At 33.6% G+C, this 16,666-nt stretch overlaps 1 protein-coding gene across 3 annotated transcripts in view; it reads right to left on the bottom strand.

The window, feature by feature from the left end:
* Positions 1-16,666, bottom strand: part of FGF12 (fibroblast growth factor 12) — a 490,004-nt gene that overhangs the window by 190,324 nt on the left and 283,014 nt on the right. For all 3 annotated transcript variants that reach the window (XM_090282136.1, XM_090282049.1, XM_090281968.1), the window contains one exon: positions 9,392-9,502. In XM_090282136.1, coding sequence (XP_090138262.1) covers positions 9,392-9,502 — 111 coding nt within the window. The remainder of the gene's footprint in view (positions 1-9,391; positions 9,503-16,666) is intronic.

Genomic DNA, 16,666 nt, shown 5'->3' on the forward strand with positions numbered 1-16,666 from the left:
AGAAATCAAAAAAAACTTTTCAAAGACAGAAAGCAATTAACCTTGTTGTTAAGGATGATGTAATCAGTGGGGAAAAAAACATAAATAAGTATGGAATGAGGAAAATGTGTGGTATATATGGGGAGCATTTTAGAATAGAAAAGACGTGATAAAATAAATAAGTATATCAGTGGTAATTGTTCTGGAAGAAAACAAAAACAAAAACAAACAAACAAGTAGCCAAGGGAGACTGAAGTATTGAAGAGAGGGATTGACATTTATGTAGACCAACCAGAAAAAGCCTCATGAGAAAAAGCCTCATACTCATACTCTGGAGTAAGAGTATGAAGATGATGAGGGAGTGGGCTATTTCAATTATTTGGAGGAAGGACATTCCAGAAATATGGGATTGCTAGAACCAATATATTGAGGAAGGAGCATGTGTGTTAGAGGAACAATAAGAAGACTAGTCAAAAGAGGAGAGAGAACTATCAGGATAGGTGATGGGCAGGATTATACAAAAGCTTACTGGTCAAAGGATAAAATTTGGCTTTTATCCTTAATAATGTATGATAAAAGAGAATGAGCAGAGTAGTGAGTTTACTGGCCTATGTTTTATCTGGGTCACTCTGGCTGCTGTGCAAATAACAGACTGAAGGGGAAAGCTGTAGCAACAAGATCAGCCAGGAAGCTACTGCCGAAGTCCAAAGATGAAAGCAGCCTGGGTGAGGTAGTGGTAACGGGGGTATTGAAAAGTGGTCAAATGTTGCATATATTTTGAATGTAGAGTGAATTTACTAGTGTTTTCAACTTCGATGCAAAAATTATTGTACCATCTGCTCTTACAATTCTGCCTTTTTTTTTTTCTGTAATATGTTTAAAAAGGAAAGTTTCAAGTTTTCTTCCAGCTGTCAAACTTTCAGATCTGTCTGAATATTGGAGATAATCTTTTCCCAGCACTTCGTTTTAAAGGGTAGAAAACCAAGAAACAGAAAGCTTACATGACTTAAATAAGATCACACAGCTAATTAAGGATCGGACTGGGACTAGAAACCAGGCTTCTGGCTCAGTCCAAGCTTCTTTGCCTTACATTTGGTGATATTTAAGTGGTTTATACTCCTCCTTTGACCTTTTAGTCAATTATTTTGACTTCACAAACACTGGATGAGAGCTACATGTATCCCAAGCTCAAAAGCCTTCAGGGCCTATGTTGGGGGCAGGAAATAGGAACATCCATTGCTGAATACACTAATTTTCCCCCTGAACTGTGCTAGCTAAATGAAACCTGGGTAGTTCTCCAGTTTGAGATCTTGGAAAATGTCCACACTGTGCTAGCCAGACAGACAAATAAGGGTGTTACACTCCAACAGGGTAAATGCAAATGCAGGTAAGGAATTGCAAAGGATTTGTAACCAAAAATTTCCTGCAGTAACATACCTTTCAGAACAAATGATATTCATGGAAATGGAATCTGTCAGTTTTTCTGAGCATGTGTTCACTTATATACACAAATTAAAAAAAACAAAACAAAAACACGCTATCAAAATCTTAGAGATTCTCTGTTCCTCTCATTCTGTGACTTACCTAAGGCCAAGCCCTGGCAACCTCACAGAGCCAAGAATGGACTAAAGACAATCTCAGCTCTCAGCTCTTTCTAGGAATACACTTGGTTAAGTGACTCCCATAAGACTATGTATCCTGCCTACTAATATGCCAGTAAATGGTTATAGAGCAACTCGGAAGGATGATAATTTCAAAATGCTCACATTTTGCTTTACTGACCAGAAGGACACATGAGGACAGAAGTCTTAGGATCAAAAAGAATTATAAGACCAATAAGAAGTTAAGAGGCCAAAGTAAAAGGATTTTATGTGAATGAGTAAACTATTCAAGGAAATAATTGGTTCTTGGTCAAGCTTTCCACAAATACTATTTGGAGGAACATTTTTTAAACTTAAAACATAATCAACAAAAACACATTTCTAACAAATGTCCATTACTTTACTTCTAGCTATCAAAATCAAAAGGCAACATTTTTTCTGTATTAAAAAAAATCAAAGGAAGTAACTGCATTCATAAACTAAGGCTGAATATTAATTTTGCTCTTAAAAAATATGCCACTGAAAGAGTAACAATATTTCATCTACCAGTGTTGACAATTATATAAATAATCTTGCTTAAAGAAAATCAGCAGGTTCTCCATGCAGTGGGTTGCCTTTTCCTTTTGTTGACAGTTTCTTTTGCCATGCAAAAGATTTTTAGTGTATATAGTCCCATTTGTTTATTGTTTCCTTTGTTTCTCTTGCCCAAGGAGATAGAGCAGAAAAAAATATTGCTCTGAGAGATGTCTGAGATTATACTGCCTGTGTTTTGTTATAGCATTTTTGTGGTTTTTCAACTTATATTTAAGTATTTTATTCATTTGGGTTTACTACTGTGTATGGTGTAAGTTGGTGGTCTAGTTTCATTTTTTTGCATATATCCCACGTATCTACAACTTAACACCAAGAAGACAAACAACCCAACTTAAAAAATGGGCAAAAGATCTGAATAGACATTTCTCCAAAGAGGACACAGAGATGGCCAACAGACATGAGAAGATGCTCAATGTCACTAATCATCAGAGAGATGCAAATTAAAACAAGATATCACCTCACACCTGTCAGAATGGCTACCATCAATAAATCAACAAACAACAAGTGATGGTGAGGATGTGGAGGAAAGAAAACCCTCGTGCACTGTTGGTGGGAATGCAGACTGGTGCAGCTATTGTAGAACAGAGTATGGAATTTCCTCAAAAAAATTAAAAATGAACTGCCTTTTGATCCAGTGATCCCACTTCTGGGAATATATCCGAAAGAATCGAAAACACTTATGAACACTATGTTCATTACAGCATTATTTACTATAACCAATATCTGAAAACAGCCCAAGTGCCAGTCAGTGGATGAGTTAAAAAGCTGCAGTACATTTACACAATGGAATACTATTTGGCTATAAAAAAGAAGGAAGTATTACCTTTTGCAATAGCATTGATGAACTTGGAAATTATTATGCTCAGTGAAATAAGCCAGTCAGTGAAAGAAAAATACTATATAATCTCACTTATGTAGTATAAGTGGAATCTGATAAACAAAATAATTTAACATACAAAATAGAAACAGAAGCAAAGAACAGTGACAACTGTTAGAAGGGAGGGGGGTTGGAGGGCTGGTAAAGAAATTTGAGATTAAGCAAATTGTACACACACACAAACTCACACACATATGACACATAGACATGAATGACAGTGTGGTGATAGCCAGAGGAAAATGGGGGTGGGCAAAGGGGGGATAATGAGGATGGAAAGAGACTTGACTTTGGGTAGTGAGTGCACAATGCAGTATGCAGATGATGTTCTATTGAGTTGTATACTTAAACCTGTATGGTTTTATTTACCAGTGTCATCCCAATAAACTCTATTTTTAAAAAAGGAAATCAACAGGCTAACACATACATTTCTTTTTCTTTTCACCCAGTTTGTTGGTGTGATTTCATACCTACCAGTTGAGGACATATTCTTAAAGTACAGATGACACTAGGAAAAAATAATATGTCTATAATTGGATGTGGCATAGTCCTTACTCTCCCATGAGTACTATAATGTGTGTACTTAATTAGGTGAAAGAGATGATACCCTTGTCCAGAAATGTTCCTTGTTAGAGGGAGAAAACATCTTTATAATTCTTTGCAGCATCCCTATGTCCTTGATAATTTTCCCCAACTACCCATTAGGATCATGTTTCTTTTCCTGGTTTAGCAATAAAGAGCTCCTGTTACCTCTGGCTGTATCTATATACTTGTGACTGGTGGTATCAAAACATCACATGTTTGGTGTTATATAGAAAACATAATTGGATGACTAAATTTTACATTTTCCAGTTGGATTTCTGAAACTCAGATGCAGACCATTTTGAAATGCTTTTCTTTATGCTGAACTCATGGAGAATTTTATATATTCATAAAATCTGAAAATGCCACATTTATATTTGTAATCAATAGTTAGGAACTCAAAATATTAGAAGTTTAGAATCAAAAGATCTTGAGAAATAAATTCCAAATTAGTGAAATATTAAGTATAAAGATTAAACAACACTAAAACAAAACATGGAAAAAAATTTAAATAATATTGGAACGACTAAAGTCTTTCTAAATAGGAATAAAAGGCTAATGGCAAAAAAGCATATTTTTAATAAAAAATAAAATAAAGCATGGCAAAAATATTAGATGTAAACAACAAAAAGTAAAAATATTATCAACTCACATAACTGATTTTTAAAATATAAAAAGATGTCCTATAAATGAAAAACAGATACTTTATAGAAACAGATATAAATACTTTTTTTTTAAAGTGTAGATGGCTCTTAAAATAGATGTACCGTTGCTCAACCTAATCATAAGAAAAATTAAAGTTCATATTTTTAGGCAACAAAAAACCAAAAGTTTGATAACGTATTTTATTGCCTAGAAAGTAAAAAAATAGGATACTCTCAATGTGAATTTGTATGACAAAAAGCAAATAGATTTCCAAATTATAAAGGCACATACCCTTGACTCAGCAATTTCAATTCTAAGAATCCATCCTATAAATATACTTGCACACATGAATAATGACTTATTTACAAGATATTTTATAGCATTATTTGTTAGCAAAACATTAGAAAGAATGGAAATGTCCCATAGGAAATTAGGCTTAAAATTGTCCCATTGATATATGTACTAATATGAAAAAATCTTATAGATATAACATTTTAAGTTAAAAAATGTGCTGAACAAGACATATGCTATATAGAGATAGATAAATAGTATTGTAAACATTGCTAATTGCCTAGATATATGTGAAAGAATACAAAGAAATGTGACCAGGTGGAAGAAAAGAGAGGAACAGAAAATTGTTTTTGACTATGTCTGTGCCTTCCGGCCATGGAAACACATGCGTAGTTAAACTAAGTTGGGATTAATGACTAAAAGCAAAGAGGAAAAATATACATGGCAGAACTGGGATGCCTTAGTAAGAAGTTGTAAAAAAAAAGGGCTTACAGGATTTGGTCAGTGTTATGTGATTTTTAGGGAGGTTCCAAGAAATGTAGATTTACTCCAATTGGATGCCCTAAGGAAGTGGATGTAACTTCATGATTGGGTGTCTTGATAATTCTTATTATAAGGCAAGATGAATAGAGCCAGGTTAAAGCTGTCATTGATCAAGAAGCAGCAGCCACTTATATAAGCCAGACAAAGAAATATTTCATCATTTTGTAGTTTGGACAATGTTCTTATTGTTGTGTGCATTCAGACATCATTACAGGGTGATTTTGTTTTTGTCTTCATCCATCCCTATCCCAGTGGTCTTGTCTGATTTGAATGTTCTGTGAAATTGTTTCTCTTCAATAGAACCATACCTAGGCCTGATGAGGGTGCCAGGCCAGCTTCTGGCTCTCAGGGACTGTTTTGCTCTTTATCAACTGTATATCCTTTTGTGCCTTTACAACTTTATGCCATGTACATATCTTACCTATTAAAAATAATTTTTAAAAGAATCTCAGGACTGAAGGACACCTTAAAAGTCATTGAGTGGTGAGACTGCTCCAGCCACCACCCTCTTCTTCCCAAACGGATTTTCTTGTAAAACCCCTTGACTAAAACAAAACATGGAAAGAATTTTTTAATAACCTCAGAATGAGTAATGCCTTTCTAAATAGGGGGGAAAAATGAAGGCATAAAAGCATATTTTAAATAAAATAAATAAATAAGTGAAGCATGGCAAAAAAATGTAGAGATAAGCAACAAAAAGTTAAAATATTTGCAACTCACATAACATAGAGCTGATTTTCAAAATATCAGGTTCTATGTGCCTATATGGCACCTGCTTGAATATCTTCAGAATCACTCTTGTGCTAATTTATCAGGCAGTTCATTCCACATCAAATGACTCTTACTATTTTTTGCTCAGAGGAAAAGAGAATAATGCATTTGGTTATAATATCTTAATTGTTTTCACCCCAGCATGTTTGACCTCTTCAAATGGATCTTCTGCTCTAGTAACTAGCTGAGCAGAATAATTGCCTTTCTAATTTTATGTAAAATATTCCTAATAATACTCTCCAAATTGCAATTGTCTTTTTTTTTTTTTGCCACAGTTCCAACACGGTTTTACATCTTTTGTTATCATTACATTTGCAGAGATTCTTATCTGTTGCTGCTGACAAACCCATTTGTTTTTGTACTCAATTACATGTAATTAGTCTTTTCTTCAGGAACAAAAGAACAGGTGTCTTTATCTATTCCATGCAAGATGCCATTGTAAGGTTGGTTGGACCTAATAATGTCTAGTGAACCAAACAGCACAATTCCCACAGATGCTCATAGTAACAAGATTTTTTTCAACCAATAAAATATTTTTACGCCTACCCACACAAAGTGGAAAAAGAAAAGACATTTTAACATCTTAGAGGCTTATAATTTTCTATTAAAAAATTGAGTAGAATTTAAATCCTTCTCTGATGTTTTAAATCCCCACTCAGAAAATGTATAAATAAAATTTATTTGTTTTCATTGAAACTTTTCAATGAAAATATTATGAGGGGCTATCAGAAAAAAGTACATTAGTCAAAAAACTGGTGAAATGTGAACAAAGTCTAAGCTAGTTAATAGTATTGTGCCAATATTAATTTCCTGGTTTTGATAATCATACTGCTGGTACATAAATTGGTAATTTTGGTAATATTAGGGGAACTAAGTGAAAAGTACACAGGAATCCTCTGTATTTGTAACTTTTCTGAAGTCTAAAATTATTTCAAAAGAAAAAGTTCACAAATATTTGGGTAGGGAGAATATTTAGCCAATGACCTACATCAACTTTTGCACATCTACATAATGAGAGATCCATTCATTTGTTCCATTTTTGTTGAGTACTTACTATATCTCAGAGATCATTCTAGGTTCTAAAAATATATCAAAGATCAGAACAAAATCTTTTCATTCACGAGAAAGATCAAAAATAAACAGCAACAATATATATGCCAGGTAGTGATTAGAGCTATGAATAGAAAAAAGTAGGGTATCAGAATAAAGAGAGCCAAGGTAAGATGTGTAATTTTATAAGAAATATCTTGGCAGTACTGTTTTTAATTGCCCTAAAATAGAAATGATGATTGTCTAGAGAAAAAGAGAGAGAGAGAGAGAGAGAGAGAGAGAGAGAGAGAGAGAATGGTTAAATATACTGAGTATATTCATGCAATGAGGTACTCTACAAAAATGAAAATAACTAATATAAAACATATATATGTATATATAACCATAATGCATCTAATAAGCATAATATTGGGGAGGAAAAGTACATAAAATTTATGTACAGTAATGCTCTCACTTATAAAACATTTAAAAACATGAAAACAGTATTATGAATGATTAAAGTATGCACATGTGAAAACATGTATTCAAGAAACAACATGAACATAAAAAATATCAAATGCAGGAGTACATAGAACAGAGTTTATTCTTGTATTATTATTTATAAATATTGTATTATTTTCTAACTGTAAACCTACTTTTGCCCCACCTTGTATGTAAGAATTTGTGTATAATATGTATGTACGTATATGTGAGCATGGATTTACACTAGCCATTGACCCAGTGTCAGCAGAGAAGGTAACTGCAATTATATTTCTAACAACAGTAAAGAAACTATTTGTCTTAGCTGACCCCACACCTTCACCCCGGCCTTCTCCCACTGCTCCATGATACAAACCATGCATCTGCTGGGCAGCTGTCTGAGCCACAGTTGCATCCTATGGAGCTGAGTATGGTCACTTGGCTTACTTGGGGACTGAGTCTATTTTCATCAATTTATAATTTTCTAATCTTTTCTCTTTAAAGTGGGGTGGATGGTGCTGATAGAAGATATTAATATTATCATCTCTGGCCACCTCATTTTACAGAAAAATAGCTGAAATCAAGAGACACTTCAGAGTTAGCATGGGTGACACAGCTTAGCAATTGCCCTGATTCTTCCCATCTATACTTGTTCCTTTACTAAATCCACATTATGTGCAGATGCAAAAATGGAAATTGTACATGGAGAGAAGACGATCCTCATTCTTCTGCACTTAATTGAAAACGTGAATCATTTAAAAAATACGTTCCCACAGACACAAACTAACAATGCAAAGCACAATAAGCTAATCAACTACTTTGCAGAAACTGGAATGAAATTCTTTATAAGATCTTTTCTTTACTGTAATTCATATTTTGTAATGTGTAATATTAAGTGGACAAAGAATAATTTAGAATGGGTGGACTAGAGCATTTTCACACTTTAGGAATTGTATATCTTTCCACACATCTTCATTTTTAATTGAAAAGATATTTCACAATAAAATATCAGGCTTCTTAGACTACCTCATGCAAATCTGCCTTTTGTTAGATTGTCAGTTTGATCATAAAATCATATCCATCAGATGACAATTCAATTGGACATATATTTAATGAGCATTTACTATGCACTCAACACTAAAGATCTAGGAGTAAATACAGACAAACTTTACAACACAATATGGCACATGACATAATTTTAGAACAACACAACTTTTAGTATATGCATATTATTAGGCAGAAAATGAAAAGTATAAGAGTGATCACTCCTGGTATTGAGGTTTGTATTCAAATTTTTCTAAAATGAAAATATATTCTATTATACCTTGTTGATTTTGTTAAGTTATTAAACTTGTCAACTCCATAAATTAGTTAAAAACTGTTTCTAGATATATTATTAATAATATTTTAATATTTGGCATTATATATCAAAAATTATTAACAAAATTTTAGGTTTGCCAATCTTAATTATCCTGTTATTATCACACATACTATACAACATCATCATACTCTTTTAATATATTTTTATTTTAAAACCAATAATTTTACTAAATCTAAAAAAAATAACATAATATACATATGTGTGTATTCAATGTTTACCTTAAAAAGTAATTTTGGTCTGCTAAAATGATTTTAAGGATTATTTTAACACTTTTACTATTTAGTTCTAGGATTAAAAACGTCATCTTGTGCTATAAAGCCTGCACCTTGTTCCTATGAATGAATACTTGTCATCATCCTGACTGCAAACACAATGGAAGGCTGTTCTTGTCCTGTAACCAACTGGAACCCCTTCAAGCCTTCTAACTTCTCATATAGTACATAACATTTCTCCCTTTTTGTCCCTGTGCTATTGGGAGACATGGCTATAAAAATAAAGGAAAAGACATCAGTTTACTTCTAACTAAATAGTATAAAAGGCAATCTGGCCATGTCTTAAGTCTACAATACAGTGGGTACACATTTAATTATAACTGTATTGCAAGAGTCTGAAGTTTCTTACTGTAGTCGCTGTTTTCGTCCTTGGTCCCATCAATGGCACCATCTGGGTGCATCTGCAGGAAATATCCCTGCTGGCTGAATAACCTTGTCACAATTCCTTTCAGCTGGGGTTCTGAAAAAACAAAGAGAAATAATTATTTAAATTTGTATTTTGTTTATAAAAATGCACACTTGCAAATTATCAGAAACATTCTCTAAGTAAACGTATAAATGACAATGGCTTAAATATTAAAATAATTATTTGGAAAGGGGGCATTTCAGTAACATGTCTTCACTTTTGGTTTCCTTTAAGAGGCAGAGCCATAATACTATGCAGCAATAAACCAAATGTAAATAAATAAAAGCTAATTATGGTTAGCAGAATACAGAGGCATACTAAAAAGTCATTTATTTTTCTCTCTCATGCATCTGGTGTCTGACTGAAAGTTTATGGTCCCATTCCAGAATCACTGTTTAGACCAAACTGCTACTGTAATTCTTAAGCTTCCAGCAGTAACAATCAGCCCTCGGAAGACTTCAATTTCTGCTGAATGTCAACTACCCATCAGAAACTTCTGGGTTTTGAAATTCTGGTCAAATTCAGCCAGAAAGAATGACATGCATGAGAACCACAAGAAAAAGAAAAACCGTTGGCCATGAGATGTCACTGGAAAGTATTGTGGAAACAGATTTCACCTTCAGGAAGTACCACCCCGGAAAGGAACCCAAGTACTACAAAGTCATTTTTGCAGCCCCCTGATAAATCAATCTGTGCATACTTCTCTAAGTATTTCAACATAGAAATGGTTCTCAACTTTTAAAAACTCCCTACAAACTAATATCATCAAACAGAGGTTTGTATATATACCACATTTGGATTTTTGTGCATTGGCTAAAATAAATATATGTAAAACTTTCTCGTTGGCTGCCAGACTGCCACTTTCTATAGCATCACTACCATCTTTGTCTCTACTTCAGTGCTGAGCAAAAATTATACTATTCTAGTGCATGTATAGCCCTAATTATTTTATAAAAATAAGGAGAACAAAAAATTCTGCTTCTCATGATAAATATCGAGGCAAAGATAGAAATCATATGATTGCTGAAGTAGCACCATGTTACCCTCGAAAGGACAATCACTGAATTCCAACTGACAGTCAGTTTCATTCCTTTACCCATCTTTTCAACCAATATTCACTCTCAATCTCTTTTTCTGTCATGCAATATGCTAACCACTGTGTGTTCAGCTGGATACATTTATTCGTGTTTCAGTCTAAATAAGAATTCTAGTAAAGGATTCAATAAATTGAACACATTGGGAATGAACTGGTTCTCATAAAATTTGTCTATGGTTAGCCTTTTGCACAAACGACTTTATCACACATGTTTGGAGATATGAGGCAATGCCTATATATATAAATGTATTTTTTTCAAAGCAATCCTAAAAAGCAGAAAAGATGCCAAAAAAATTGGGACTGAGAAAGGAGGGTTATAAAAAAACTGAAAATTTGGCATTCTGATTGATAACTATAATTATCTTTGTAAGTTAATTTATTTATTTAATTTAATTTATTTAATTTAACTTATTTAATTTATTTAATTTCCTCATCAATAATATCTAGAAGTTAAACTAAATGAACTTTAGGTCCGTTCTATGAGTCTTGATTGACTTTAAGTACATTAGAATCCTCTGCCCTGAGTTGGGGCAGAAATCAAGGAAGAAATGCATCTTCAGCCTGTTACTGCCAAGGCCCCCTAGCAATCTGACATACTAGAGACATGTTGGAAGAGCATGAAGCTAGCTAACCTCACCAAAAAAATATTCTGTACTCTGATTACCATCTACCAAACCTTACCAACCTTTTCAGGCTCAGCTCAAGATCACTTACTCCATAAAGACTTGGAGATCATAAGTGAGAATCCCTTTCATAGTCAGGGAAAATAAAAGGGACACCTATGCCTCTGCCATAAGGATAACTGATTGACAGGCAAGTCCTGCAATGGCACCCATAGCTCTTGATGTTCAATCAGAAGACCCAGCTTTGAACCACAATTGCCAAGTGGTACTAAGAAAGTCATTTAATATCTAAGCCTCAGTTTTCACATATGTATAAAGAAAAAAATCCTGTTCTAACTATAATCATTGAGAATTTAAAATAAATATATGTGATAGTATGAACTGCAAAACTCCATATGATTATAAATCCTAATTAGATCTAATTTTTCAACCATGAAAATTGAGAAAACAACATGAGGTAAAAGGAGCATTCTTTGAACAGACTCTATGTCTTCTGACTTCCGTTTTAACAAAATGATGAGATTGTAAAGTCACGAAGGTAAACAGAAGACAAAGAAGAGAGGTTAGAAAAACATAGAATGAAAGGGACAACTGTCTTATAATTCATATTTTCTTTCTAATAAGTTTGATAAGGTCACTTTAAGAACTCATTCGTTGGTTGGTAATGAGTCATTAATGCCTGCAAATGATTGTTTTTTTCATGATCCTCTTCTGTAGCTGTAATTAAACACTTCTTTTGCTATGGTGAAGCTATCCACACCCCACCCCCACCGTTGGGGCCCTGGGAGTTTAGGTTGGTTACTCCTGTTCAAGATAATGAGCATTAGGCTTTTATACCATCCCCCACTGCCCAAGAGCAGTGCCAGAACAAGCTCAGAGTTTGAGTTCTAATTATGTGAATATCTATGAAAGCAAAATGTCTTGCACTACAGGTGTTTCAAAGGAGACCTGACCATGCATTGAAATGTCCTGAACCTAGGATGTGTCATAGAAAACAGTTTCACCTGCCTGTCAGATCTGTACCCTTAATATAATCTATCAAGCCCTACCAACCTTTCTAAGCTCAGCTCAAGATCACCTTTTCTATGAAGACTGGGTGATAATAAATAAGAATCACATTTTATAATTGGGGAGACATGTTTTGTAGTATATTAAAAGAAGGGGGTAAAACATGAGATCATATTTGATGCATCTAGTATACTGGGTGCACTCAACAAACATGCTTTTTATTTGTCAGACTCTGCATAGGGATCTAATAGATTAATAAAACCTGGCTGTCCTCAGGGAGGACCCAGTGTGATGCATGAAACATATTTATATATAACACTAGTGTGGGGTGCCTGTTAAATGATGGATAGAAGCAGCAGGACATGATAGCACCAAGGAGAAAGGGAATAATTCTGTCTCAGAGTTGGATGAAGGGACCCCATCTGTCACCGGAAGAGTGAGTAGAATTTTCACAGGCAAAAAATAAAAGAAATAAAGAGAATCAGCAGAGAAAGGGAGATAGGGCATTCTAGATGTAAAAATAACAGAAGGGGGTACAAACAGCGTGGTAGACTCTGGGAATGAAGCAGAGTCTGGAATAAGTGTAATATATGCCAGAGATTTTCAAAGGCTGACATGCAAGTAAATGACTGTTTTCAACAAATGTTCACAGGTTAACAGTGGAATAAGAAAAATAGGGTCAATTGTGGGAGAAGGGGTGGGCTGGGTGGGGTGGGGAGCAATGGGGAAAAAATGGGACAACTGTAATTGAAAAACCAAAAAATAAAATTTAAAAAAAAAAAGAAAAATAGGGTCAATGAAATAAATTTTTATTAAGCTATTTTTTAAATTTATGTGAGTCTCCGATTCTAAGATTATGTTTTTCTATTATTTTTTTCTCCTTTTTAAATTAATTAATAGCTGTATTATTGGATGGATAAGGAATGACTTGTTACCTTTTGTACTCTTAACCCTTTGAGTGCCATAAGTAATTGCTAAAATTCGTGTGAGAAACGCCAGGCATTTTGCTGAGAAATGCATAGTTTATCAAAAATGTCTATAAAAACATTATTATTCATAATAATTTGCTGAAAATATCAAGACAGATAGTAAATACACTCTTCTTTTGTAAGCAGTGTTCTTTGACACAATTTAGCAAAAATGTATTGCATTAAAATTATTTTAACAATTATTTTAGAAAAATATATTCTTTCCTTCAATATGGCTTTTGAAGTATAATATATGGCATAATATAAAACCTATGATTATAATTTGAAAAAACATGTAGCAACATGGATAACAAGCAAGAAGTATACCAAGTAGTGCATAAATTTTTGAAAAAAAAAAGAAAACTTCATAAAGTACAAAAAAAATGAACACAAATGGCCCTCGCACTAGAGACATATATCAATAGATATCAACAGTAAAAAACAGTTTATAAACAAAATCTTAACGCTATACCATGAAGCAATGAAAATGTCCATTAGCAAAAGCTTCCTCATTATGCACACTGCATAGAGTTTTGACGATTATTTCAAAGTAAATAAAATTAAAAAGACCACTTAAAATGTAAGTAAAAATTATAACAAAATTAATATGTCAGTATTTGAACAAGCGTAAAAATTCAAAATTTGTATCAACATGAGAAAAAGTTATATCAATATATAACCCGAGGTACAGAAAAAAAGAACAAAACATAAAATACAAATTATTCCATTGTTATTTACATTCATAGCCATCAAAAAAAGAGTCACTGTGATGACTATGACATTTTTGGGAAAATTTGTCAGCGTCGCTCACAGCAATGTTGGCACTCAAAGGGTTAAGTGGTATAGCAAATACTGTTAGCTCTTCTCCCAAATTAATTTCCTCCTTCTCCTAGGCACCCAGCTAGACCATATGTCCTAGCCTCCCTTGCAGTTAGGTTTGGCAGATGAGGAAGTGTCACATGGAATATAAGTGAAAGTTATGTGTGCCATTTTCAGGCCACAGATTTTAAAAGCAAACATTCTCCTCCAAATTTTCTTTTTCTTAACACTAGTTGGATTTAGATGAGAATATTCTATGAAATGTCAGCAAAACAGGAGATTTTCTGGGCCCCGATAAACTGGTAGAGAAAAGACTGACATCAGAAATATCCCCCTTGAATAGTCACATGAGTAAGAAATAACTTTTGATTGGTTGTACATAGTGACTTCCTTCCTAAGAATACAATCCAAAAAAAGGGTAGAGGGGTGGGGAGTAACTTTACAGTGGAGAAATCTGATAAGTAAAACACTACTTCAGTCATGTGATCAATGTTACCACCAACAGTCATAAATCATGTTGCTAGTATGTACCCTTGATATGATGTGATGAAAACAATACTTTATCTCTGCGATCTTCCTCCCAAAAACTCATAACTTTTGTCTAACGTCAAACAAATTCCAACTGCATGACTTTCTAAAAAATAGCAGACCAGTATCCCTCAAAACTTTCAAGGTTATCAACAAGAAAAGTCTGAAAAACTGTCACAGCCAAGAGTCTCCTTAAGGAGACATGACAACTAAGAAATATGGTACTCTGAATGGGATCCTGGAAGTGAAAAAAAAAAAAAAATAGGTAAAAACTAAGGAAATCTGAATGAAGTATGGATTTTAATCATAATGTATTGATACATATTCAGTAATTTTTACAAATATAACAAACTAATGTAAGACGTTAATATGAAAAAAATGGTGTAGAGTGTAAGGGAATTCTGTGTAGTACCTTAACTTTCCTGTAAATATAGTCAGTTTAAAACTTAAGATTATTAAAAACAAAGACAGCCACGAAAGCTAGTAAGATCATTTATCCTCAAAGGAAATAGATGAGAAAAAAGGGCAAGAACTCATAGAATTGAAAGTCTTAGCCACAGCAATCAGACAAGAAAAAGAAATAAAAGACATCCAAACTAGAAAGGAAGAAGTAAAAACCATTACTATTTGCAGATGACATGAGACTGTATACAGAGAACCCTAAAGATGCTACCAAATAATGACTAGAACTAATAAATGATTTCCATAAGTAGGAAAGACAAAATTAATATTTATACATCAGTTTCAGTTTTTATACGCCAATTATAAACTATCAGAAATAAAAATTAAGAAAACAATTCCATTTTAAATTGCATCAAAAAGAAAAGCCATAGGAATAAATTTATCCAACCAGGTGAAAGACCTATAGTTGTAGAATATAAGACATTAAAGGAAGAAATTGAAGAAAATACAAATAAATTGAAGCACATACCTTGTTCATGGTTAAGAAGAATTAACATTGTTAAAGTGTCCATACTATCCATAGTAATCTATACATTCAATGTAATTGCTATCAAAATGCCAATAACATTTTTCACAAACTATAATAAGTAATCCAAAATTTATGTGAAAACACAAAAGGGGAAGGGTCTAGTCAACAAACTTATATAAATGACCCATGGACATGGACAACAGGGTGGGGATTTACTGTGGGAGTGGGGGGGTGGGGCAGTGGAGAGCAACGGGGAAAAAATTAGGACAACTGTAATATAGCAACAATTTTTAAAAAATGACAAATAGCCCTGGCTGAAATGGCTCAGTGTATTGAGTGCCGATCTGTGAACCAAAGGGTCGCCAGTTCAATTCCCAGTCAGGGTACATGCCTAGGTTGTAGGCTAGGTCCCCAGTTGAGGTTGCACAAGAGGCAACCACAGATTGATGTTTCTCTCCCTCTGTTTCTCCCTCCCTTCCCCTGTCTCTAAAAATAAATAAAATATTTTAAAAAATAAATAAAAATTTAAAAAAGATAAAAAATATACTCCTTGCTTGTGCCAAAATAAATTAATTAATTAATTAATTAATTTAAGAAAGTGTTTAAAAAAAAGCAATATGAATGTTCCTCAAAATATTAAAAATAGAACTATCTTATAACCCAGTAATTCCACTTCTAGCTGTATATCCAAAGAAATCAAAAACACTAATTAGAATGTATATATGCACCCCTATGTTCATCGCAGCATTGTTTTCAGTAGTCACAATATGGAAGCAACTCAAGTGTCCATTAACAGATGAGTGGATAAAGAAGTGGTACATGTATGAGGTGTGTCTGGAAAAGTTCAGCCAGTGTTCAGAATTGTATAAGCTAATGCAAGTGCAGACACGAGTTAACTTGCTATCAGTCAACAATGTTTGGGCTTGAAAGTACATGTATTTTTGTGACTGTTAAATGATGTGTTAATATAAGGAGAATGGTTTGCACATCATTGGTGTAAACTGGCAGCCATGGGGAGTGGACTGAAATGCACATGTGTGAACAACGATGACTTCACTGTACTAGGCAGTGGGGTTGGTAGACACTATTGAATGAATATGTATACTGTATGGCTCTCACATTAAAATGACTGCAACTAAGGCAACGAATCTGCATCAAATTTTGCATTAAGCAAAAACATTCCTGCACAGAAACTATTCAGATTATTCAGGCTTTCAGGGACGATGCAATGAGAGCAGCACAAAT

The sequence above is a fragment of the Furipterus horrens genome, unplaced genomic scaffold, assembly GCF_987537825.1.
Source record: "Furipterus horrens unplaced genomic scaffold, mFurHor1.1.pri manual_scaffold_1, whole genome shotgun sequence".
In the NCBI taxonomy this organism is placed as follows: domain Eukaryota; kingdom Metazoa; phylum Chordata; class Mammalia; order Chiroptera; family Furipteridae; genus Furipterus; species Furipterus horrens.